Source organism: Hippocampus comes, unplaced genomic scaffold (genome assembly GCF_001891065.2).
Source record: "Hippocampus comes isolate QL1 unplaced genomic scaffold, H_comes_QL1_v1.1 scaffold58, whole genome shotgun sequence".
In the NCBI taxonomy this organism is placed as follows: domain Eukaryota; kingdom Metazoa; phylum Chordata; class Actinopteri; order Syngnathiformes; family Syngnathidae; genus Hippocampus; species Hippocampus comes.
This window is the reverse complement of record NW_017805118.1, coordinates 212896-239917: the sequence shown is the minus strand read 5'-3', so window position 1 is coordinate 239917 and position 27022 is coordinate 212896. Positions and strand designations below refer to the sequence as shown.

At 44.1% G+C, this 27022-nt stretch overlaps 3 protein-coding genes and 1 long non-coding RNA gene across 10 annotated transcripts in view; 3 read left to right on the top strand and 1 right to left on the bottom strand.

Moving 5' to 3' along the window:
- Positions 1-374: 374 nt before the first annotated feature.
- wdr45b (WD repeat domain 45B) lies at positions 375-6307 on the top strand. The gene is made up of 10 exons (XM_019865644.1): positions 375-733; positions 1601-1675; positions 2048-2149; positions 2261-2348; positions 2436-2530; positions 2621-2811; positions 2903-2988; positions 3424-3525; positions 3754-3875; positions 4357-6307. Exons 1-10 carry the CDS (start codon positions 667-669, stop codon positions 4461-4463), a joined length of 1035 nt encoding a protein of 344 aa, XP_019721203.1. The 5' UTR covers positions 375-666; the 3' UTR covers positions 4464-6307.
- On the bottom strand, positions 4771-9084 carry LOC109513322 (uncharacterized). The gene is made up of 2 exons (XR_002167725.1): positions 9044-9084; positions 4771-4930 (listed from the first exon to the last, which is right to left on the bottom strand). It is a non-coding gene; the product is annotated as an uncharacterized LOC109513322 (long non-coding RNA).
- On the top strand, positions 6628-13604 carry LOC109513320 (forkhead box protein K2). Of its 2 annotated transcripts, none has more exons than XM_019865642.1 (9): positions 6628-7403; positions 8427-8621; positions 8712-8853; positions 9230-9376; positions 10328-10521; positions 10605-10807; positions 11014-11271; positions 11349-11543; positions 12387-13604. In XM_019865642.1, the coding sequence occupies exons 1-9, from the start codon at positions 7108-7110 to the stop codon at positions 12617-12619; spliced, it is 1863 nt and encodes a 620-aa protein (XP_019721201.1). In that variant the 5' UTR covers positions 6628-7107; the 3' UTR covers positions 12620-13604. The 2 variants fall into 2 exon arrangements, with proteins under 2 accessions (XP_019721201.1, XP_019721202.1); XM_019865643.1 differs by having other exon boundaries at positions 6630-7403; positions 12390-13604.
- Positions 13605-15817: 2213 nt separating this feature from the next.
- Positions 15818-27022, top strand: part of tanc2b (tetratricopeptide repeat, ankyrin repeat and coiled-coil containing 2b) — a 72079-nt gene continuing 60874 nt past the window's right edge. For all 6 annotated transcript variants that reach the window (XM_019865651.1, XM_019865650.1, XM_019865649.1 and 3 more), the window contains exon 1: positions 15818-16281. The gene's annotated coding sequence lies outside the window, so the exon portion shown is untranslated. The remainder of the gene's footprint in view (positions 16282-27022) is intronic.

The following is a 27022-nucleotide window of genomic DNA, read 5'->3' as shown; positions in this document are numbered from 1 at the left end:
GTTTTCCAACCATTTTGACGACAATTCCGTATTCACTCTCCGTGGGTTAATTTTGCTTCCTGTTGATTATTGCTGTATTTTTTTTTCCAGTATGTAATGAATACTGGACTTCAAACCTGTTTCCATTCATTAGGAACGTTATAGTACATTTGGAGGATTACTGTATTCTGTTATTCCACTGTTAATTACTTTAAACGGCTGGTAACATGACCACAAAGCACCCCAGATAGGACTCGAACCCACAATTCCTGGCTTCGAAGGCGAGTGCATTATCCATTAGGTCACTTACAATAAACGTGAAGACATGATGCGCGAATAACAACGGTATAGCTTTTAGACGCCCCCCCAAGTGGTTTTATTTGGACCGTCACTTGTTGAATTGTTTGACTTTTTTTCATCGTCTGCAACACAAACAGCTCCACGCAAGGTTAATTTTGTTTTGCAACACGCTCATTTAGCAGAAAAGAGGACGAATCCAACGGAAATTTAGCCCGACCGAGAGTACTTGACAAGTCTCGGCTAAACAGGAACCAGCGTCTGTTGCATCCTTCCTTCGACACGCAGCCAACTCCGGAGGAATGATGACGCTAGCCAGTTAGCCATCCGAGCAGCAGTAGTTGGATTATTGATTACACAAATTGGAATTTGGTAGCCTCGCGCGAAACGATGAATTCACTGTCGTCAAAACCGCAAGGGAACGGACTCCTTTACGCTGGATTTAACCAGGACCACGGTGAGAAGTGAAGCTGTCATATGTTTTTTCCCCCCTCACCCCAAAAGGAATTCGGATAGCGCCGCGGATGCTAAGCTAACACTGCTAACTCACTAGTTCCTCTGAAAATAATCGACATTGAGTGTAACCGACCGTAACTCGTTTTCCTAACTTGGAAATATCGAATACCACGACAGTTGTCTATGTCACTTGCAGAACTTTTAACATAAAACACCTACCGTTTAATTGTTGTTAGCCACTGCTAGCCTTCGCTAGCTACCGCTTACGTTATTATTGTGGTTTCATTCGATGGTCAAGCATCAGCAAATATTTAAGTTAATAAAAAACGTTGAGGTTCTGAATTGGGGTGTGAACAAATCACCGTACACGTGAATTAATGTTTGCCAACCACTATCATATTTGGAGTTCCATGGAATGTTCACCTCGAACGGGGCGTTCCGTTATCATCATCACATCTTAATGTACTGTTATGTTATTCACCATGTGTCCATCATTATATTTCATCGTTACAAATCAATGTTATACAACGGCAAGGTAAAACCTTGCGAAATAGAGTGGCACCCACAACTAGAGATGTGCACCCTAGCCTTGGTCTCTCTTACGTGTCTTTGTTGCTTTGTCTCCTGTAATTACGGTAATCTTTTAGTTTAGATAATATAGTCCTAAAGTTGTTTTTTTTTTAAATACGTGTTGACGGTTCAATACGTCAGTCATTCTAGTAATTATGGTAGTTGCATATCATCATATCATATATCATATCATATATCAGTGAAGGTTGTTGGTGGTAGATTTCTTGGGCTAAACTGTTACTGTATCAAATGTTAATCCTTGACTTCTGATCCCTGTCTGTTAAATATGCCTCTGCAGGATGCTTTGCCTGTGGAATGGAAAATGGATTTCGGGTTTACAACACGGATCCTCTTAAAGAGAAGGAGAAACAAGGTAAAATAATGTCTGAAAACATTTCACTGTTCAAATTTGGAGAGCAGAGTTACGCAGTGTGGTGTTTATTACAGTATACAGCAACCAAACGGAAGTTAAGAGTAGGGATGTAGAAGCGGAATTGTCCCCTCAAGTTAGGCTAAATATATTACTCAGCAGCTTGACCCTTTCCAGAGTTGCTTGTCAACTTGAGTTATGCTGTGGGCAAGGAGCTTTTTCAAGCTGAGAACAGAGCCTCGTGTGTTGAGTGTGTGCGGGATGTAATTATTCTTCTCTGGTTTCTGAGCCCAAAGGCAAATGAATAAGCAGGACTGGTCAGAGGCAAAACTGATTTTGTTTGATATCGAAGCATGTCGCGACACTTTTTTTTAGAATTCTTGGAGGGCGGTGTCGGCCACGTGGAGATGCTTTTCCGGTGCAACTATCTGGCGCTTGTGGGTGGAGGAAAAAAACCCAAGTACCCCACCAATAAAGGTATGCTTTTGAAACAGGAACAGGAGCTTCTAATTTGATAAGATGTGGCTCATGACCGTGTCCTGTTAAATATTGATGCCTTTTTCATTTTGGTTGTTGACTTCACTGTAGTCATGATTTGGGATGACCTGAAGAAGAAGACAGTCATTGAGATTGAGTTCTCCACAGAAGTGAAAGCTGTCAAACTTCGGCGTGACAGGTACTACCCGCCACCCCCAAATAAAAAAAAAACATTTAATAAAACCGTCTGTACATGATCATTCATTGTTTGCCGTTTTGTGGTCAGAATTGTGGTGGTCCTGGACTCAATGATTAAAGTGTTTACCTTCACCCACAACCCCCATCAGCTGCACGTGTTTGAGACTTGTTTCAACCCCAAAGGTCAGGCCCTGCTCTTTCCAGGTTGCTTTCACAAATCTTTAGTTTTGAACCTAAGCTACAATGTGATTGACCCAACTGTTCTTTCTTCAGGTCTGTGTGTGCTGTGTCCCAATAGCAACAACTCCCTTCTGGCCTTCCCTGGCGCTCACTCGGGCCACGTTCAGATTGTGGACCTGGCAAACACAGAGAAGCCCCCGGTGGACATCCCTGCCCACGAGGGGGCGCTGTGCTGCATCGCCCTCAACCTGCAAGGGACCCGAATAGCAACGGCATCAGAGAAAGTAAGCCAACTGTCCAAAATGGCCCAAAGTCATTTCTTTTTGATTGTAGCCATTTTAAAACTGGACTTAAACGTGTGTTGTTTATCCACAGGGGACACTGATCAGAATTTTTGACACGTCGGCTGGTCAGCTCATACAGGAGCTGAGGCGAGGCTCTCAGACGGCCAATATTTACTGGTGAGGCTGCCGCAAGACAAATATGTAAACATGTCAGTGGCCTTATACGGGCTTCGCGGTAGTGCGTTGTGATTTGGGAGCGTCCATTTGATAGCAGACCTACAACTGTTTACAACTATGTCCACTTCGATCAGCACTGAGGTTAAAGGTTGCTTGATTTTACATCAGTTAGCCATTGATTTGTGGTTATAATCCCTTCACTGTTAATAGTCACTGAATAAAGGAACAAACAAACAAATATGGATGCAGTTTTCAGTTTTAGCATGTTGGGTAAAAAGCAATTTAGAAATGTTTGCCCCACCCACATTTTTAAAAAAATTAATTGACCTTGTCACGTTTGGGATTTTGAAGTCGAGCCTTTTCCATGTCCTTGTTTGCTGCAGAACGGTTGCGGTTAATATTTTCTTCCCACTCTTCCATTTTTCCTTTTTGTAGCATAAATTTCAACCAGGATGCGTCCCTCATTTGTGTATCGAGCGACCACGGAACGGTGCACATTTTTGCGGCTGAAGATGTAAAGAGGAATCGGCAATCAAGGTTTGTCTATTCGTAAAGTTCTTTTGAAGCATGCCGTTTCAACTCATACCCACCATGCCCCCCCAACCCCGTCGGCTTGTGCCACAACAAGACTGCCCTGTGAATTAGGAAGTTTAGTGAAACAGAAATGCCGATATTGTCGTACTTGGCTTGAAAACAAAAATGACAACCGCGTATGCGTTTGAGACATTAGTAACACTTTGTCACTGCGTTTGTGTCATTCTACAGTTTGGCCTCCGCCGGCTTTCTTCCCAAATACTTCAGCTCCATGTGGAGCTTTTCCAGGTTCCAGTTGCCCTCGAGCTCCCCGTGTTTGTGTGCCTTCGGAACTGAGCCCAACGCTGTCATAGGTAAGAGCGCTTGCGCACCCGCGCTGGTCCTTGTCAGAAAGTGCGAAGGCACATCCGGGTCAAAGTTGAAAATGGATATTTGCCGAGATGGGCATTCACCTCACCTACCAACCACCAAGCACATGGTGTAATTTGCACAAGTATTTACAAAAAAAAACATAAAAAAAACGCTTTGATGATGTGGTTGCACACCCTCTTCCAACTGGGGGTGTGGCTGTGTTCAGAATTAACCAGTAACAGTCTATATAACTCATCTTAAATGAAATTCAGCGCACCCCTGTCGCCGTTTTAACTGCCTCTGACCAACCACAAATAAAGTTCAGCTGTTGCAGTCGCTTTTGTCATCGCGTCTTGCAGCACCGGCACTATTTGTGCACACAGCAAGTAATAATGTGAATGTTTCTCAGCATTGACTTCGCAACATTTCACATGCAGCTCTTCTTTCTGCACCCCCCCCCCCCCCGCCCCTTGTGCCTCGCAGCTATTTGTGCTGATGGCAGTTACTACAAGTTCCTGTACAACCAGAAAGGGGAGTGTTCCAGAGATGTCTACGCCCAGTTCCTGGAGATGACAGATGACAAAATATGACATTTCAATGCCTTTGAGGAGGGCTCAATTACAAAGCCTAGTTTTCTTTTTTTTTCCCCCCTCCCCATTATCCAGAATGGACCAGATGTCCCTGTACTTCAGTTCTCTTGAATGACTCTGCTGAAGGAGCTTCAACTGAGATAAAAGACACACAAGTTGTCTCTGGATTATCAGGGCGATCGATGTTGATGCCCACTCTTGAACCAAACGCGAGAGAAGAAAAAAACAAAAAAAACAAAAGCAAGGAAGTGTTTTGGACATCAGTCCTTTTTACGATGTCTTCCGATGACTTTCCAGTGAATGGCTGTTTTTTTTTTTTTTTTTGAAAGGCATAGATAATTTGGAGAGATTTTTGTCAACTCACGCCGCCTGAGCTAATTCGAGGGAGTGCCTCTTGAGTGGAGTAAGAACCTGCTAACAGCTTGTCGTGTATCACATGGCATGACGATACAAACGCATCACTGCGGCTGTGTGTGTGTTCTCCAAGCCGGGTCACAAAGAGTAAACCATGCATACATGGGGGGGGGGGGGGGTAATCCTACATCCTTCACACTTTTCAAGACTGAATATTAATTGCATACTGTTGTGCATAATGAAGTCGAATCATTTTGCCTCAAGCTTCTTTTTTTTTTAATACATTGTGCAATATATTTTTTTATTTAGCTGGTATACAAGTTTTGCTATCGCCAAGGTATGATTTTATTACTAAATCTAGCCAAGTGTTATGGCTTTTTTTGTTCAAGGGGAAGGCAACTCCAAAATTTTCTTTGCAATAAGTTGTTCTATGCGGCACAACTCATTTGAACTTGTTATTCTGATTAATATTGTTTGTGGAATATGATTTAGGCAGCAAAATCAACCCGCTTTTTATCAATCGCAAGTGGCGGCCATTTTACCACTCGCTGTCAACTGAAAATGACATCACAGTTGCTCAAGGCTCAGCTTGTTAACGTCACTTGACCAACCTCAGAAAACCGGTGATTGGTCGTTACCTGAACACTGTGTAACTGTGATGTCATTTTCAATTGACAGCATGTGGCAAAATGTCTGGGTGGATACCGCAATATTAATCAGAACAGCGTGTTTAGACTAGTGGGGGCACATAGAACAATATTGGAAACATGTTTTTTGTTGACATCCCTTAAAAGACACCACAGTCAATAATGCAAACAGTGATGCTACTGCAAACAATTAACTTGGAATCAATCTTGAAAATTAAAAAAAAAAATATCCAACAACTTGCGCACTTAGATTTTTTTTTTAGGGTGTACATTTGTCTGAGCAAATTCATGGTTATTGCTCAACTAAAATGTGTTCCCACAAGATTGATTGGAGCATCTCAAACTACAGGAGTCAAACATACGGTTACAAACGTGTCATGTCTGATAACAAAAATGAGAAAATGCTAGAAAATCACCTAATAGCCTACTGCGGGTTGCTCCATGTATTATTGCGTCCCAAAACTGTGACAGGAAACATTATGTCATATCAGTACAATGTACTGATAACCTGCTTATTTCTGCTCTCTGCTCTTACATATTCAACTAATGCAAATTGGGGAGTTATCTTTCGTGACTGTGTGTGTGAGAGCACTTACACCGGCCTAATTAACAGCAACTTTTTAAATATGTTCCCATGGGGTCCATAACAGCATGTTTACTGCGACATTTCACTCGTGTTCACCAGATTGTATATTTGCACTGTTTTCCACCTGTTCATCACTGAACATTGAAGGGATGCCACGTAAAAAGTGAAAGACAACTGATAAGTATGACATTAATTTTGATTGTAAAACAAACTGCGTTCACATTTGGGAATTAAAAATAGCAGCTTTTCCACTTGAACGTCTGGCGTCCTCTTGGTTTTGCTGTGTGGTTTATTAGGCTGTTAATCTGACAGTTTTATGTCTGAGTATTACAGTTGTATCGGTCAATTCATACTGTAAATTCATAGTCTCTTCCCCTTACGCACACCAAAAATAAATGAACAGTGACAGCATAGAGACTGAGCAAATCTAATTGGGGTCATTAACACGGTATGGTTAAAACAGGATCAGGCACCTCGAGTGACGAGCTGCACGTTTATTATAATTTATTTTACTGACGTTTACTTTTGCTTGAATTACGGTTCATATTTGTCCATTTCAGTGTGATTTATTTGATACAGATTTTACGGACATTCTCGGTTCTATGCACAGAGAAGACAAAGGGTTGAAGCCATGTACAATCCCTTCCGTCAGAACGCAGTGCCGAGTCTTCCACCCTTCCATTCATCTGCGTGTCAGTCTGCAGCGCAACCTACCGTGCATTGCTTCGGCTATTTTTATTATGGTTGCAATTGGTAAACAATACAGCAATTCCGACCCATGGTAGCTTTTCATTGGTTCAATAATACGCCAGTCACATCACTTCCGCCCGTTTGTCGGATTCTGATTGGACGGAGGGCTCCTTTTTTTTCTTCTGCTTGGCGGCGGTGAGTCGGAGCCGCCGTAACCCCGGTCTGGCACGTTCCTTGCTATCTGAACGTTGTAAAATTGGGCCCGTTCTTTCCCCCCCAAAGTCAAGCAACCTCATCATTTTACCGCATCTATCTGGACGTTTTTGTCTCAAACACTACTCCAAATACCCACTAGATACCTCATAAAATGGCGGTGGTAAGCGGTATGTCGGGGTCGGCGATAGCCCGGCTGGAGGGCCGAGAATTCGAGTATTTGATGAAGAAAAGGTCGGTGACCATTGGCCGGAACTCCTCGCAGGGCTCCGTGGACGTCAGTATGGGACACTCCAGCTTCATTTCCAGGCGGCACCTTGAGATTTTCACGGCGAGCGAAGATGGGACCGGCATGGGGGAATTCTACCTCCGATGCCTTGGGAAAAATGGGGTTTTTGTGGATGGGGTGTTCCAGAGAAGAGGGGCTCCACCTCTGCAGCTTCCACGAATGTAAGATTATTGAATTAGCGCGCTTTAACCTACAGAGTGTCGTGCGTTATGTTGTCCCGTGTTGTTGTTTTGTTGTCCGGCAGCGGTGTTGCACGTGCTGTGTCAAGGAACGCTCAGGGTTTGTATTGCGATAACGTCACGACAAACCTCCATGCCAGATACGAGAGTGGGATTATGTTTGTACTTCTAACCCACCAAATCATTTAAAGAGCCTCGTTCATTTAATAATTTGAATAATTGTTCAGTTTTGTCTTAGTCGGGGTGGATATTTTCACCCAAAACGCATCTCCCAGATACATTAGCACACTTGCCCCTTCATTTACAGACAGCTAATTTTGTTTAGGGCACAAATTTACCTAACTGTGGTTTATTTTAATTTCAATGGCTTGTTTGTTGTATGCCGAATTGAAGAGCGGAGTGTCAGATTATTCATATATCCTTGAAACAAAGTGAAACCGTTAAGAGGCCAAGATTGATCCAGAACTTTCTTTAAAGTGGGTCAATTTTATAAGGGGTACCCACCCAAGCTACATGCTAGCCACACGAGCATGGTAGTAAGCAACATCGCGTGTTGCCAAAACATTCACGTATGACAGTGTGTAAGCGGACAAAATGGCGATTCAGTTTTGCCGTATTCTTGAAGCTAACCATATTTTACATGTAATGGTGGTCGTTTAGTATCTAATAAACTGGGCCGGTGTTTAGTTAAATCCTGATTGTTATTGCAGCTAATTTGATCTGACGGTCAAACTTTGCTTCATGTTTCCAGTCAGTGTGTTAACACGCCTCAATCTTGTCGCAGCCCCACACATTCAGTAGCCTGTGCAAACTCAAAACGTCACTTGTGTTTCAATTACTGTACTTCATGGGAACAGCTCAGTAGCAGACGCAAAGAGTAACTTCATTAAAAATAAATCAGGAAGATATTGCATAGTCATCTTCATTCATCTAGTAGTAGTAGGAATGTGAAAAAAAATATTCGAAAAACAGCTTTTTTGTTTGTGTGTGTTTGTTTGTTTCCAGATGTTGCTTCCGATTCCCAAGCACAAGTATAAAAATCACGTTCACCGCACTTTTAAGTGAAAAAAAAGAGCAGAGAAATGTGCCCGAATCGCCGGTCAAGTCGGTACAACCTCAAATTTCTCCACTGACCATCAACATTCCGGACAATATTGCCCACCTTATGAGCCCGCTGCCTTCACCCACAGGCACCATAAGGTCAGTCAACGTAGTGGTTTCATTGCTTTAGTCACTTGATTACTGTAAGCAGAAAAAAAAAACATACGTTAACATTTTTACATTTTACAGTGCTGCAAACTCCTGCCCATCAAGTCCAAGGGGGGCCGGACTGTCTAGCTATAGGAGTGGCCGGGTCCTGGCCTCAGACCTTATAGCAGATAACTCCCAGTCAGAAAATGACAAGGAGGCGTCAGGTGAAGACAGCCCAAAGGTGAGTAGTATTGGTCACAATGGTGGATGTACGATTCCACTGGAAATGAGATTTGTATTTTGTACAATGACGGCTGTAAAATTCAGCGAACCTTTAATGTGCTCAGAATGCCCTTGGTTACTCATTGAAGTCTAAAAATTGCCCAACGCTCTCTTCAGGGTAGACTTTGGAAGACAGAACTCGATTGAACCTGTGTGTGTGTGTGTGTGTGTGTGTGTGTGTGTGTGTGTGTGTGTGTGTGTGTGTGTGTGTGTGTGTGTTGGTTTGCGTGTGTGTTTGCGTGTGTGTGCGTGCGTGTCTGTGTGCCTGTGTGAAAAATGGTTGTTTTTAGTTCTCCCTTTAGTTTTTCCCTCACATCTCATGTTGTTCTCTGCAGGATGACTCGAAACCACCGTATTCATATGCACAACTGATCGTCCAGGCCATTACCATGGCCACAGATAAACAACTGACACTGAATGGAATCTACACCCACATCACAAAGAATTACCCCTACTACAGAACAGCTGATAAGGGATGGCAGGTCAGTGTCACACTCACTCCAGTGGGAATGTTGTGTTTCTCATTCAGCTTATCACAAATCATAGTACTGCAGGGGGACCAGGCTTTTTCTAACTTGTGACCAACTTTGTTTTGGTAGTTTTGGAAGCAGCCACGAATACCAAAAGACAAAGATCAAATCTTATGGGAAGTCAGACAGAAAAATGTCATTTTGTATGAAATTATTCTCCCAACGTGTCATGATGTCATTGGCAAAATTTCACAATACCATATCGCAAAATAATCTAAAATTGCTCCCCTATATACAGTACATGCTCATTTAAATCAATTCAAGTCAGCTTCATTGCCATCAAACACACGTTTTGGGTGATATTAATTCATTTTTATGTTCAATTCTTCCTGACAGAAATATAAATTGCATTGCATCACAGGATAACTTTTTTTGTTGGTAATCACACTCCGAAATCCACATTTATTAGTATATTGTCCAAATCCAGTCTCAATCTTTTTTTTTTTCCCACTTAAGAAAAAAAATGCTCAGCAAGTATTTTGCTCAGAGGCAACTGTCTCGCGCTCATCCAACGCACTCACCTCAGCGGCAGCATACACGTGACGATGGCAGACGGCCTAAGATCAGACACAAATTTATGCGTGAGTGTCAATCGGAAAGTGCTTGCAGTCTTCCAGATGACAAGCTTGAGAGATGAACATAAACGCCAGCTGTAGAAGGGTTGAGAATTTTGTATATGTATCACGGTGAGGATGCTACTACTGATTTCATTTTTGGTTTTCTTACTTTTTTGGGGGATTAAACATGCAAGTAACATAATTCACCAGGGAAAAAAAAAAAAAAACTCTTCCTTGCTGCTCTTTACGGTCCACCATAATTGAGAGCCCGTTCATCCGGATCCTTGTCGCGACTTAACATATTCATGAAACATTCATTCTATATTCCTTCTATTTATGTGTGCAGAACTCCATCCGCCACAACCTGTCCCTGAACCGGTACTTCATCAAAGTAGCACGCTCTCAGGAGGAGCCTGGCAAAGGGTCCTTCTGGAGGATCGACCCTGCTTCAGAAGGCAAACTCGTAGAACAAGCCTTCAGGAAACGTAGGCCAAGGGGGGTGCCTTGCTTCAGGACCCCCGTGGGGCCCCTCTCTTCCAGGTACAGCTTAACCCGAGAATATAACAGCAGACTGCTCGGTCACGTTCATTCACAGACAAGTATTTTGATCCCCGCTTTTCCAGGAGCGCTCCCGCTTCTCCCAATCACACCGGGGCGCTGTCGGCTCATTCCAGCGGCGTGCAGACCCCAGATAGCCTTTCCAGAGAAGGGTCCCCGGTCCCCATGGAACCAGAGCGTACCCCACCACCAGCCCCCGCACCAACTGCCACCGTCCAGCCTAAACTTGCTGTCATCCAAGAGGCTCGCTTTGCGCAGAACTCTACTGGTAATAAATAAAAACAAAACCTAAACTTATGTGCTATTTATTATATTCGTGTTTTCAAATACACGTCATGACATTCTTTTTTTTATCCCCAGCATTTTCGACCTCATTCTAGTTGAGACTCAATCAGTTACGATGCCCATCAGTTGCATAACGTATAACCAAAGTGTGTATCGATGACATCACTCCCCACCCGTGTCCACCAACAGGTGCTCCACTCACGAACCAGCCCGTATTGATCGCCATGCAACGCCCGATGCCTCAGACGACCATGAAGCCTGTGACCTACGCCGTGGCGACGCCGGCCATCGTGACGACGACGGTTAGCCCCGCGCCCGTCATGCAAACGGTGCACGTCGTCCACCAGATCCCCACCGTCGCCATGACACCTGTCGGCGCGCAGCCCGCTGCTTTGGTGAAGCCAGACTCTCAGGAGAATGGAGGGGGCGAGCACCAAGAGATCAAAGGTTTGCCTGCTGATAGCTTGTATGACGACGACGATGACGATGATGACGTTGTTGTTGTTGTCACCTTTTGTGCATAGTGAAAGTGGAGACGCTCCCATCCATCACAACCTCGTCGATAGGCGGAGTCGGCCGCATCATCCAGAGCGCTCAGGCGGCTCCCCTGACTACAGTAACCATCATGCAGCAGGCTCCGCTCGGTCAGCACCAGCTGCCCATAAAGGCCATCACACAAAATGGAACTCACCTGGTCCCCATCAGTTCGGCTGGCGCAGGTGAATAATTGTGTTTATACGCCCTGCGCTCACTCTGGAAATAAGTGCCACTGCCTCCTATTGGAGTGGATGTGCAATTACACTATATTTGAAAAAATAAAATTAATAAATAAGCATGCTTTCAAAACTCAACCCTGATGTTAAATAGACATACTGTAGGCTACCTGTCTTTATGACCTGCCCCGCTGGGAATAAATAGTTACAGTCCTGTAATTATTACATTGAAAGCGCGATATAAATCAGGATGTATTGTATTTGTGATGTCACTGACACACAAGACGGAACTAATTCACATGGCTCAAGATTCTAGTTGGATATGTCGTATTTTGTATAAAGTGGTTCAGTTCAGCTTGTATCCCGCTCTTCCCATCTTCATCTCCTCTTTATTTTGCCTTTCCTGACTGTCATCTCGTTGATAACCAGTCTCCAGTGCGCTCGCTCTTTTTATCACTCTCACCTTGCTTCTCGTCCACTCTCTCAACACCGTCATCTGGCTGTGTCTCAATTTCTGTGTCATTCATCTTTATGGTGAACAAGTAGGACATCGTGTCTCCCCCCCTTTCATTTTGAATTATTAAACAAACAGCAATGGAAAGGAATACGCATTATAGCTTCACAGGATTTCAGAAACAGAAAAAATGGCACAAATGCGGATTTTTCCAACTGTAATTGGGCAGCATTTGTTTCTTGTATAAAGTTTAGCCAAGCAATTGACTGGAGCTCCCCCCCGCCCCAACTTTGGTATTAACAATATTTAAAGTTGTCATATATTAATAGAAACTCTTTGAAATCTTCGCACTGTTTGTAATGGCTGCTCTTGTCGCATTTGCTTCCCCTCCGAAGCAGCCGTCGCAAACCCCCTCCACCTTCTTGCCACCCACGCTTCAGCCTCCGCGTCCTTGCCCACCAAGAGGCAGAACGGCGAGCTGCAGGAGGCGCCCGCGTCCAAGAGGGCGAAGACGCAGGAGGGCGACGGGAGCGAGGCAATTGCCGCAAACGGCAACAACAACAATGGCTCCGCCGCCACTGATGGCGCCGGAGAAGCGGAGGTTAGTGAAACGGTGGGCAACCAGTAGCCCCTCTCCCCCCTGTCCTCCTCTCTCCTTATGCATCCTGAGCCCTGCCGTCGCCCACATTGAGCCTCATGCCGTCCACGCTCTGACCTCTTCACCTTTTACTGGTCATCACCTACGGCAAGGTGCCAAAAAGAGAAGAGATTACTCAAAGTGAACGTTCCAATCTCGCCCCCCATCCCGGTCCACACGGAATTAAGAATCCCAGCATTGTCGGCCTGCGAGCGGGAACCCCCCTCTTGAAGCACAGGGAACGAAAACTCCCAAATTCCAGCGGACTTTTTGGGGACCGAAACATGCCAACAGCCTCGCCGATGGTTGCATTCTCAGCACTTGGAAGTGCAATCCATCATGCAGCCAAGCCAAGATCGGCCGCCAGGGGAAGCGCGCGTACGTGTGGACGTTCCCATCTTCGGCAGCTAGCCTCCCTTGACCCGGTTGTGAGTAGATCTATATGCAGTATTCCATTGTGCAAAGGTGTCTTTGGAGCTCTTCATTTCTCCAAGGACCAAGTGATGAATTATGATTAGAAAAACCTATAAGTGGGGTCGTGATGAACATTTAAAACTCTCGCCTGATATTTAGAATTTTTTTGTTTTGTTTTTGTATGTGAACTTTGTTCAGTGAAATGAATGTAGTCTTCTTTATTTCTTTTCTTTGAAACACTATCTAATATGAGTGGATCCCCGACTGCTCATTCTCGCAAATGACATTTTGTTTTTCCACCACTGTACACGGACAGACTTTTTTTCCATATTTTACAAATGTCCAATGAGATGATTAAAAAAAAAACAAAACAAAACAAAAAACAAGTATATTGCCATGCGTATTTGACCGTATGCTTCATTGAGCTTGCATGTTAACAGATCTAGAGATATAATGTACCGATTTATCTGAATATGGAACTGAAGAAAGTTTAGACTGAATCTATGCTTCTTGATTCTGCCCAGTGCTGCACTTACGCCTCTTCTTAGTTGTGTATATAATTTTTTTTATTCTATTTTTATCAATACAACAATGGCTCCGCCGCCACTGATGGCGCCGGAGAAGCGGAGGTTAGTGAAACGGTGGGCAACCAGTAGCCCCTCTCCCCCCTGTCCTCCTCTCTCCTTATGCATCCTGAGCCCTGCCGTCGCCCACATTGAGCCTCATGCCGTCCACGCTCTGACCTCTTCACCTTTTACTGGTCATCACCTACGGCAAGGTGCCAAAAAGAGAAGAGATTACTCAAAGTGAACGTTCCAATCTCGCCCCCCATCCCGGTCCACACGGAATTAAGAATCCCAGCATTGTCGGCCTGCGAGCGGGAACCCCCCTCTTGAAGCACAGGGAACGAAAACTCCCAAATTCCAGCGGACTTTTTGGGGACCGAAACATGCCAACAGCCTCGCCGATGGTTGCATTCTCAGCACTTGGAAGTGCAATCCATCATGCAGCCAAGCCAAGATCGGCCGCCAGGGGAAGCGCGCGTACGTGTGGACGTTCCCATCTTCGGCAGCTAGCCTCCCTTGACCCGGTTGTGAGTAGATCTATATGCAGTATTCCATTGTGCAAAGGTGTCTTTGGAGCTCTTCATTTCTCCAAGGACCAAGTGATGAATTATGATTAGAAAAACCTATAAGTGGGGTCGTGATGAACATTTAAAACTCTCGCCTGATATTTAGAATTTTTTTGTTTTGTTTTTGTATGTGAACTTTGTTCAGTGAAATGAATGTAGTCTTCTTTATTTCTTTTCTTTGAAACACTATCTAATATGAGTGGATCCCCGACTGCTCATTCTCGCAAATGACATTTTGTTTTTCCACCACTGTACACGGACAGACTTTTTTTCCATATTTTACAAATGTCCAATGAGATGATTAAAAAAAAAACAAAACAAAACAAAAAACAAGTATATTGCCATGCGTATTTGACCGTATGCTTCATTGAGCTTGCATGTTAACAGATCTAGAGATATAATGTACCGATTTATCTGAATATGGAACTGAAGAAAGTTTAGACTGAATCTATGCTTCTTGATTCTGCCCAGTGCTGCACTTACGCCTCTTCTTAGTTGTGTATATAATTTTTTTTATTCTATTTTTATCAATTGCGCTCAGTTTTTCCAAGCCCCCCTTTCCCCCAAGTGTTTACCTTTTTTGTGTTGAGGTTGTGGCAGTCTCTTTATCAATGCTATTCTTCTGTTAACTCAACGTGTCGAATCATATTGTATTCTCTGTTACACAAGGAAAGACAAGTGGTAGGTGTTTGTTCTGCTTCAGTGGGTAAATGATTTTTTTTATATATATATAAAATATATATATATGAATTTATTTAAAACCTTGCCTCTTAGTTTGTATTTCTTGGAGTAAAAATCTCTGCTTGGCTATTCTGCATTCACAATACGTGACATTTTATTTTTTTTTGTTTGTCTTGATACTTCTCAGGTCAAACTCGCAGGATACATTCGAGTTAAATGGTGTGAGGGAAGGAAGACATTCCATGTGGTTTAATCAGGATTTTACAGGAAGGCCGTGTGCGTCATCCACCTCCGCAGCATTTACAAACCTGATTAATTACAATTTTGCACCCACCTGCATATGTTCACACACATTGTTTGCCCCACTTATTTATTGTCGTTTTTTTTTTTGTTTTAAATTTAATGTTATTCTTATTTTTACTCCGTTGCATAAGGGTTAAGCAGTAGCCTTACCGCGGCGGAGGCATATTGACTGCTTCCTTAAAAATGGAAAATTGTTAGCTTCCATCTTTTTTAAAAACTCGTGATGTGACAGTGCAGTAAACACAAAATGTCAAGCCAACATGTATCATTTCTTTCCCTTACGCAGTTTTTATTCAACCGATTGATATGCAGCTGCGCATGAGAAACTTAAAAATTCAAAGCGACAATCTACACTTAGGATCCCTCCTGACCCGGGTTATTATAGTTTGGTAATTTTAATTATAGTTAGTTTTCGCTCATGGTTTTGTGGGTTAAAATGCACACGTACACCAACTTTTCCCAACACACTCATGAGGCAAACTGGCAAATTTCACTATGGCAAGTCTATAATTGTTGACCTTTGGGGCATTTTGTATTATTATTATTATTTTGACGAAACACGTCTTTCGATAAGTTTTTTATTTTGAAATTGTCGTTTTGGGTGTTTGTTCTGAAATACACCACCGGAAGTGAACCGTGACCGCTGCTGCAGTTTGACACGTCGAATGGAGGAGGAGGAGGAGGAGGCGAGTCCTAAACCGCAGCAGCGTGTTGTTGCGACGCTGCGTGGCACTGCTTGCTTAGGACTGCCTATGATTTGCGAACACCCCCCCCAACCACCCCCAACCACCACCACGCCACCAGCAGCACCTCCGACGCACATGGCCGAACCCTGCCTCCGTCAGCGGGGCTGAGCTAGTTGCTACCAGCCGGCCGGAGCGGCGAGCTAAACTACCGTCAAACACCCAACCCACCCGCTTCATCAACCGACCTCCCATGGGTGTCGCTGCCGGGAACGTCCTGACTCGTCGTCCGGTGCGGCAAACCACCGCAGAGTCGCTCGGCACGGGCCACCGGAGAGATCGTGTGTCGGCCGGGAAGCGGGACTTGAGGACGCGGCCGCTGATGTGATGCCAGAGTCGGGCAGTAAAACAAAGGTCCGAGTGTAAGGAAAAGCCTCCAGGTAAGCGAGACATTTTTTTTATTTATTTACACTCTAACTTCCTACCTCTTCTGGGCACGTTTCTATAACAGACTAGAATATTGCTTGCCTATGTTCTCATAATCAAACCAGCCTGTTCAAGACAAAACGCTACCCCCCACCAAGAACGGTTTTTAATGAAGAAGCTTGTCCCTTGGAGATAATGCCTAGCACATTTTCATTTAGTCTACACAGGGCAACATATGTTATTTTATATTGGGTATCTCTGCCATGCATTGTTGTTTCACACACACCCATTTTAAATCAAACAAAATGTGTGTGTTACACTGTGACCGACTGTGGAGTCTATGCGTTTTATGATTTTATGCAATCTCAAGTGACAGCACTGGACTAGAGTTGAGTCTCCCTCAGTTCGGCTGTCCTTGGTTAGAAACTCGGTTTCAGCCTTTTCGCTTTGGTCTGCATGTGTTGTGTTGTCTTCCGTCCACGTTCTCCCAAAACAAGCATTTTAAGTTAATTGAAGAGTCGAATCATCTATACTCAATCAGGAAAAGCTCCAGGTCACCGGCCACCCTAATGAGAACATGCACTATAGAAAATGGATGGATGGAATTAAAAAGGCCAGCATGTGGGGTGGGGGGCTTGTGTTTGGAATGCCTTCCTCAACAGTTCTGAGGTCCTGGGTTTGAAGCTTTGCTGTGGCCTTACTATATGGAGTTTACATGTGCTCCCGGTCAAGGTTTGAAGTAGAAGACAAGAAGCTGCTGTTACTTGTTGAGTGGCTGGAGGCCAACAAGCAATTATGTGACATCTGCTCCGTCTTCGCAGATGTGTGCTTTCATAGCATGTTGCAACAAAGGCCTGCTAATCAGCCTAATGAATGCCCTCCCCATCCCAGACGCTCACATTTTGAACTCTTAATGAGATTTTGTCCGCTGTCGTAGGTTTTGCAACAATAATATATTTTGCGAACCCCCGTGGTTGCGTTAAAGGTGGTGTCAGAAAAAGTAGGTTCTGCGGCGGCAAAGGTCTCTGCTGTCAGCACGGTAGATAAAAGACAGTCGGGGCTCAAAGGGTCCCTCTGATCACATCACATGTTGGTTTTGCTTATCTTCTCAAGCCCTGTCATCTGTCTACGTGCTTTTCCATTGTGGTGCTTTTCCTCTCTCACATTTTTATCAGTTGGTCAGACTCTGTGTGACAACAAAGTCTCGTTTTCCACCGGATAAGCCAACGCTGTCATGTTCACAGGGTTAAGAAATTAGAAACACCCTGAAATGGTCGCCAGCTAATTTCAAGCCACACATACACAAACAACCATTCATATTTGTTTCTTTCCAGAATATGTCTTGGAAAAATGTCTTCTTAGTCAAAATATATACAGAAGAGTAAAGCCACACAATTTTCAGGTATTGCATCGTAGGCCACATTGTTAGTGTAAGCAGTGCACATCGGTGAGAATGCGCTTTGATCAACAGAAGCTGGAGGAAAACAAAAAAACAGTAATAAAAATCATCTTGACAAAAATGTGAAAAACAAAAATCAATTGCTCACCTCTCCTAACATAATGCAACTCAAACGGACGATGAGGGTGATGAGTAAACTATGAATACAAAAATCCATCTCCAGTCATATTCCCCCCGCCCCCCAAAAAAAGGCAACATTTCAAAATGGCTCCTCAAGTGGAATGTTAGCGTTCGCGTCTCCAATATAAGTATGAGAAAGCAATTTTTTCTTTCTTTTTTTTGTGCCTCTTCAGTAGACAAACGTTACAAAAAAAAAAAGGAAACATTTTCGGATTGCCTAGAGAGAGCGGCAATGCAATCAGGAGTGGGTACTCAAGAGAAATACAATTAGATCCTCATCGGCGGATAACGCGCCTTCGCCTACCGATGCACTCATATAAAAACCACGCTGCAAAAAGTTTCAACCACTTCCAAGTTTGTATGACGCATGATCAAAATGATTCGAAACTGCTCTGTATATGTCATACAGCCCCGCTTCCCAAATAGGCCTCAGAGAAGAAAAGTGGCGTGAGGGAAGGTGCTTTAAAAAGAAAAAAAAATCCCATTCTTTTTAACCGTATCCATCCATGTTGTTGTCTGTTTCTCATCAGAGATTCTATTTTAAGAGCAGCCCGCTGGATCACAGCGCGCCGCTGTTTCCGCCTTCTTCAATACCAACGCGCACAAAGAAACGATACGTCTTAGATGCCGAGGCCTACTTCAGGTTTTCGAAACGATGCGTATGTCTTAACTCTAAGCGCCTCACTCTATCACAAGTTACACAGTGACCCGAATGGACGACTTCTTCAAATATCAATCTCATTGCTACATGACAGAGGCCTTCAGTGGGGAATTAATTCCATCATTATTCAACGCGCCTCAATCCCATGATCGGAAGTCAAAACAATACAGACGACCAAAAATGTTTTTGAAACGTTATTCTTTAACTTGAACTTGTCTAGCATGAATATTGTTAGAATGCTTGTATTCATTATTAAATGAACGCACCAAGGATGCATTTAAGGCTCGTGCGGTGAAATGCATTAGTGACCTACATAGGGTAGAGGAAGATACTTCTTGCAATTAAATATGGAAAGAAAGAAAAAATGCAACGCAGCCCTTCTGTTGTCGGGGAAAAAAAATACATAAATAAACGTGGGCAATATAAGATCCATACGAATATATGACCCCCATCGCAGCTCCATAAAAATAACGGTATGCCTGTAGGAGGATAGTAAATGTCTGAATGCTGTTTGTTTTGAGGCTGTGATTATATTAAAACATCTTTGGTTGGGGTATTCTTACTGACACCACAAACATGTCCTGTGTACTTAACGTACTTGATGATAAATAGCACTTTGTGCCCCCCCGGGCTCTTTTTCTTGATGCAAAAAGCCGGTTTGATTACTAGATTTAAATACAGCACTGCCCTCGTTTTTCGCCGTTACTTGGTACCCGAAGCCGCAAAACTTAATGTGCAAAGTGGCGAGGGATGACCGTCGTCTTGAAATGAACCAAGCTTTTCCTGTTCCGTTCAGGTGGGCACTCTAAATTGGGCCGGAATGAACCACGCCCTCTGTTGGTGTTTTACAAGTAGGAATGCGGAATTACAGCGGAATGCCATTTGCTCGAGTCGGGGGCACAGCTGCTGGCTTAAGTAACACAAGTCAGCCTGCTTTTGACCTCCAGCAAAATTATTACTCCACATCTCGTGCGTTTTACATACCAGAATCCAACACGCCCAGACCCCCGCATCCACCCCCCTTACATTGTCGCCCTAATGAAATCACGTTAATCCCCTTTTCTCCCGAGTGCTGTGAGCATTCTCTCTTTTCGGTTGCGTCCAATCATGATGGGGGCAGTCCTCCGAGGGGACCCGGTTAGCCTGTTAGGCAGCTGCTGGACTTGGACCCAGCTGCCGCGTCGGCCAAGGCGGAGAACTTCCCGGTCGGAATTATGGCAATGACTTCAACAGCTTTGCGTTGGTGAGCCACCAACCTTTGTCGCAACCAACATACACCCACTTTTCAACATCTGTCGCTATTACAGAATTGCTACATACAGTCGCTGATATAAATAGAGCACGGGTGCCCAAAATTTTTGGGGTAGTCCACTGTCCCGTACTTCACTAGAATAGATCCGCCGCCCCTGCATTAGTCAGCAGTACTTGACCAAGAGTATCAGTCGAAGTAGTTTCTTACCATCCCTGCATAGCTATAAAAATTCTGATTTGTTTTGGAACCTAGTCAGCCTTATTTGCTGAAAAACTATATTTTACTCTTTGGAACTCTCTATCCACCGTTTTTGTGTTCAGGCCCAAACAATCATTTGGTGCCACCGTGGTAGCAAGAAATTGTGTTGAAGTTAGTTTAGGAGTTTCTTTTAGACAAATGTAGTCCTTTGCTGCCACCTTGTGACATTTATAAGCAATACCAGTACAGTAGTAAGCCTCCTGGCGTGGCAACAATTACAGGGGGATATTTACAACACAGGAGGCTCACTATGTGCAAAAACATTTGTCATTCGTATCAGTTATAGTAGTTGTCGGCCATGGAGGAGTGGGGGTTAATTTATGAGGCAAGCGTTGTCCACTCTGCCTCTTCCCCCACCCTGAAAACAAACAAAAAAAAAGTGGGGTTTCTTCCGGTCCCTGCGGACCACCGAAGTACCATGACTTGACCCACCTACACGCACACTGGCGCTCTGTGGCACCTAAATGGACGCTCTGTTCTCGTCCTCCTCCATCCATGCGCGCAGCGGGAGACCTCAGCCCGGCGGTGTGGAGCGGCATTGGCAGGTTAACTCGGGCTGTAATTTGCCAGGGCCTGTTCCAGCGCGAGGACAAGCAGCGTCGTTGTTGTGAACACAGCTGTTTCCTCCGGCTTTGTGTGCAGAGGAGGGGGCGTGGTGGGCGGCGGGACGAAATAGAATAATTCCACGTGTGGGCTCGCACGGTAGTCACTGATAATGTTTGGGCCTTTTAAAGGAAGTCCTGTGTTTAGCTTGACCTGGTTACACCCCATTCAGTGAGATAATGCGATAGCACTCAGATACTGTTTTTTTTTTTTTTTTAACTCTCTCAACTACAAACTCTGGAACATCAAGGGGGGCGGGTTCTGTGTTCCTCATTTTATTTGTTTACTTAGCATAATTACCGTTTAGCATTAGCCACGGCCAGAGCGAGGGGAGTACCCCACTTGTAGCATCCCTCTCAAACTTCAGTCGCCAATTTTTGCGCTTGCCTGCTAAAATTGTAAAATCTCGACTTGACTTTGACGTGGTATTCCTGAGACTTGAGTTCGACTTGAACAATGCGTCACTTGACTCGTCTTGCTTGTTTACATTGGAAAATCTGCATTGTCACGGTAGTCTTACGTCACATGGGACTTGGCTTTTTTGCCTTTGTGAAGCTACGTGGCATAGTGCGTCTCCCCGCCACGGCCGACCGAGGTGGTTTCCCTGAGCTGCCTGCGCGCACTCCACCAAAAAAAAAAAAGAAACAATCGTGTGGATCAAAGACACACAAACAAAATGTCAGATGACCGACCGCAGCAGCACTGCAGCTGCACAGGCTGCACACTCCCACCGTCGTCGACCTCTGCCAGTGAAGCAATTCGTTTTCAAATAAATGTTAAACAATCTGGTGACTTGTTTTACAAGCTGACACCCCCCTCCCTCCCCCCCGCCCCCAACCTCCTTGACCCGACACCTGACAACAATTGAGGTGACTGCGCTGATGTCATCATGCTAATCATCCGCTAATATCATTTTAATTTCCCAAAGAGGCCTCTTGACACATGTATCAGATGCTTAAACCCTCCAAATTCTTTCCCCTTTTAGTCCTCCTGACACATATTTCCCCCTGAATCTCCAGAAGGAGAAACTCATGTGACAGTCTCCTGAGGCTGCAAAGATGGCGTCTCAGCCATGCCTCAAGGTCAAGGTCACTTGGTCTCACAGTGGGTAACCCCTGGAGAGGGGGGGGGGGGTTCCACACTTTCTAACAGCCTAATGAGCATCTAATTGATATCCAGCTGGAAAACGCCATGGCCACTTAATGCGGCTCGCGAGCAAAGCATATTCGATGCTCTTTGAGTTGAGCCAGCGTGACACGGAAGGACCTAGAGCATGAATTTTTAACAGCAAGCCCCGGGAGGTAATGACTAACAATCACACTTGCGGCTTAGGGAACTTTTTGTTTTTTTCTTCTTCTTCTTTTCCCCAAGACGACACTTTTGTGTTTATTTCTGTCTGCCCGGCTCTTATCTCCCAGACTGCCAGAGACAGAAAGTGTGCTAGCGTCGCGACGCTCGAGCAACACATTCCCCGCGACGCCTTGTTCTCTAGGAGTCGTAATGAAACGGGCTCAAAGGACGTGGCTAATCCGAAGCGGCGCACTTGAGCCCTATCTCATTTGCCACGCCACAAACGCCGACGTGGCCCCGCTGGGGTGGAAAGACTCTCCGACGTTTAATCAACAGTGAATGAGATCAAGCGAGCGGTCAAATGTTGCAGTAGATGCAAAAGCAGCCCCTGTGCCGCTGTGGCCTTGAGGGACGTTTTTTTTTTTTTTTTGTTCCTCGGTTGCGACTATCCAACCAAGACGTGACGAAATCTTTTTTTAACTGCGACTTTTCCTAGTTCTTGGCCTTACGACAATATCAAACCTGTCTTTCGGTCTTTGTGGCGACATGACACAACCATCAACCGATAGAGGAGCTCCAAGAAAAGCGACAACAGGAAACTGTAAACATCACGTAACACTAAACTCAATTGTAAAAAAACTGTTGAGTTTTCATCTCGGGATGTGGGTGGAGCCTCTCGGCAGAATTTTGAGGATTCGTTAGCCAACTAGCATTCGATTGTCTTCGACCCCCGCTTCTCTGCCGTCAGGCCTCGTTGACCCACGAGGCTTCCACGACGCGGCGAATCAATCTTGCTAAATGCCGAAATCTTCTCTGTCAAACCTTTCCAAGGATGCTTGAGCAGAGGAGGATGAAAATGAAGCAAATATTTGCTCAAAGAGGGACCGCATTTTCTGAAATGGTGTTTCAATATATTTCCCATTGAGTCGCCAATTCCCCAATGGCTTTGTTGAATTTTCCATTCAGGACCCGCAAGCAGTTTGTTTAGACTCCCGTCGGCGGGTAGCGGCTTAATTACTGGACTCAATGCGGGGTTCACCCAGAGAGCAACGCGGCCGCGCACCCTGGAGGAAACGCAAATGATTGTGTTGCCGACTTCTTTGTGCCGCATTGACAATCGACTTCCTCGCTGCACACTTGTGCGCTACTCAATTGGGGGGGATTGGACTGCTATGGCACTGCATGCGGTTTTGTAAATTGCCCACTTGCAAATGTTTCCTCCTTTAATCAAACAAGGCGGCGTAGGAAAACAGATAAAATAATCACCAAATGTCCAATCGGGAACCTTAATGACATTATTGATTAAGGATAGTGCGGCGGCTTCTCGCACAAGTCGCTTATTGCCTAGTTGGCTGTGAACATGTGAAGTGCCCTTGGTTGCCCGCAAGATGGCGCCAAAGCCCTTTTTTAATAGGAACGTAGTACATTGGTGACCAGGAACTATGTTGGAGTGTTACATCTTGATAGAGAGACAATCTTTGTAATAGCGGATGGAATTTTGCATGGGCATGTATTTTGGGTGCCTTTTTTTTTTTTTTTAAATCAAAGCATCTGTAAAGCATTTAATTTTAAGGATAATGTTGCAAGATGGTTGAAACGAACTATTAATTTGGGCAATTATAAACATTTTCCAGGAGGCGTTATTTTACGGTACTCGTGGCTGTTGACTGAGGGGCTCGGGCTTCTTTTCTGGATCGGAATAGTGGACAGAAGCCAAAAAATAGCATTTATTTTTATAGTTCTGCTGGACTTCAGCAAGCCTCCTGAGTGGAACCTGAAAATAAAAAAATTGATCTCCATGCGTTTTACGGTATAGTCGGTAGAGCTCAGCTGGCCCTGTGGGATAATTTGGCCATCTGTCAAGAAAGTCCTTTGTCTTCAACAAATAGAAGTGTGCATTTTCATCCCATTTTTTTTTTTTTTGATGGAAGCTGATGAATGCGCCGTCTCTCAACTTGCCGGCCGTAAAATTGGCTCCGAGATAAAGCCAAGAGTCAAATCTTTCGAGTCTGTCTGATTGCTGCCACAATCATTCCGAGTCAGGGGTGGGCAATTCATTTTGCAAAAAGGGGGCCACATGGGAAATTGGGACGCTTCGAGAGGGGCGAAACCAACATGCTTTGTTTCTATGATTTCGAAAAAAGCATATTGTCTGCCTTGTTTCTCTAAATTGACACGTATGTAGAAATGGTATTAAAATGACATCTACACACTTTAAAAATGGATGACATTCTTCTTTTTTTTTGGCACCTCATATTAGAGATGACTTATAACACACCTAATACGTGCAGCATGTGAAATTCTGTATGGTATTATTAAGGCATATCGACTTGACTCACATCCCCTCACTGTGATTTTTTTAAATTTATTTATTTTTTAGCAAAAAAATTTGTAGTAACTTCTGGAATTCTTTTTTTTTTTTTTTTTTGGTCTGTCCTGGTAAAATCCTGCCAAAGCATTTAAAAATGCCTTTTTGGCACACCTAAAGCACACAGTTAGAAGACTCACTGTTCTTATGATTTGACTTTTACTTGGACAAAAGAGCCATTGTCATCTAATACAGACGTGACAAGCACACTCAGACCTTTCGTCCCGCAGTGTCCGTCTTTCATCGTGATTGACGGCCGCCGGCAGGCGTGTGCGGTTGCATAAATGTGACATCTCCCTGCGCTCGCTGCCTCGCTCCTCGTCCTTCAATGGTGCGTGCGCTCTCCTTTGATGTGCTTACCTGGTGGGGCAGGAAATGCAGTTAATAACTTCCTCGAGACTCGGGTACCTCCATCAGAGTCTGAAGAGAAGACCCAGATCCCGCTTCGGTTCAGAACATGACCTATGAAGGTGGAATTTTGGAGTTGAAACCATGTCCAAATTCTGGGTTTTGTCTTGATGGACAATTAGTTTGAACATTGGGGCGGCAATTAGCGCTCTGATGCTACCTTCGAAGCTGGAATATCGGTAGGGCGACTTCAAACGTTCCCTTTTGTTAGCCTCTGTTACTGCTTTGCTGCAAGTCCGCAAAATTGGCTGCACCATTTTGTCTCCTTCCGTCAATGTTTGCACAACAGCCACCTGGAAAAATGACTTTGTTTCACCAATCGACGTGTCTTTTCGGCACCCTACCTCAGTGCCCACTACTCAAATGGTACCGAGTAACTAAAAGTGCATTTTTTTTTCCATTGGAAACCATGTGAAAAATAATTCATCTCGCTTGCTTATTACATTTATAGACCTTGCTGTGATTTGTCACGCTTTGACCAATCACACACTCCAGGCTGGAAAGCTTCATGAGGATGTTGATGAGTGTTGTCAGGTTGGCAAAGGAGATCTGAAGGAAGCTGTTTGCTCCCCAGGGGGAGTGTGTGTGTGTGTGTGTGTGTGTGTGTGTGTGTGTGTGTGTGTGTGTGTGTGTGTGTGTGTGTGTGTGTGTGTGTGTGTGTGTGTGTGTGTGTGTGTGCGCGTGTGTGCGCGCGTGTGTGTGTGTGTGTGTGTGTCAGGGGAGCTCGGGGTTGCTGGGCAAGTGATTGTTCAGTTCTGTGTTTCAGTAGTCTGTGTGTGTGTGTGTGTGTGTGTGTGTGTGTGTGTGTGTGTGTGTGTGTGTTTGTTTTTGTAAGCTCTTTCGCCGTTTTAAGGTGCCAGACAGACTTTTTGTCTTGCGTTGAAATTTAATAAGATGAAGTGGTGCATTTGTTGCACAAGACAGGATACAGACTGACGATTGTCGTGATTTTTATCAAGATTTTGGAGCAAATCCAATCCTAAAAACAAGTCCGGCAGGCGTCTCGAAAGCCGGACGGGGCAGAGTCGCTGCTGCCAGGGAGCTTTATAATCAAAGTCGTACATAAAAGGACTCTGAGTGACTAATGATGTTCAGCCGTCACATGAGAATCTTTCTCTCTCTTTTTTTTTTGTTTTTTTTTGTTCATCTCAGTTGAATGTCGGAAGCTGAAATGCACGATGGCAAGAAGGCCCCCCTTTATGTGTTAATAGCCGAAAACTGACATTTGTAGCATTTGATATTGTCTTTGACAGGTTCGGTTTATATTTTCATGTTTCTGGTGTTTATTCATAAAAAGCCATTTGATAAAGTCCGCGAAAAAATCTATCTCATGTAATAAATTAAAAAAAAAAATCTCATCAACTAGATACCAGCTCCTTCTGATTTTTGGAGGTTCAATTAAACAACATTATGATTAAATTAACACACCATGAAAGAATATAATTGTGGAATGTTTTCAAACAATAAATAGATAATAGCATTGAATACATCCAAATATGACATAATTAATTCTTAGCTTCAATTTAAATAAATATGTATTTAAATTACGAAAAACTATACCATAACAGTGATCAATAACAATCATTAAATACTGCATTCATGTATGATGCATGTTTTTATATTATTTTGTATTATGTCGCAATGCTTTTAAGTATTTCACAGTGTCAATAATCACCTCGATTTAATGAGCTTGATCCGTTTTTCAAACGCCTACATTGTACTCGTTCGTCGTCTCTTGTGTCTGCTTAATTTACGTGCAAAAAAAAAAGTCTTCCAGACAAATTTAAATCAAGCTTTGCAGAATATCAGTTTTCCTCCACTCCCTAAAATCACCGAAAGAGACTTTCGCCTTTTCAATCGCGCTCTCTTTCCATTGCTCCGTTAAGTTTAATGGCGCCGCAGTGTCAACAGAAAACGGAGCCGTCCTGTTAGCATCGGAGAGAATTCTTTCAAGTCGCTTCCTTTGGGAAGCGTCCGCGCACACGTTTGTTTGAAAAAAGATCGCCGCCGCCGCTTCATCATTGGACAGATGGGCCCAGGAAAGTGTCGCATTCCTTTCCGCCACAATTTATCATATTAAAACGACCAAAAAGGTACAGCAGGACTACCCGGAGCAGGCAGGACGACTACAGTGGAATTTTTAAAGTCCAACATTCAGTGAGTCATCGATTTTAGCAATTCATTTAATTTTGTATTATTATTATTATTATTGTTTTATTTGTTTGGGTTTTTTTTTTCCTCTGAAAGTCCATTTTCAAGGGCTTCGCACATTCATTCGGGCCAGCGTCTTCATGCAAATGTGTTGCAAGCGTTGATTACCCGCCATGAACGGGGGG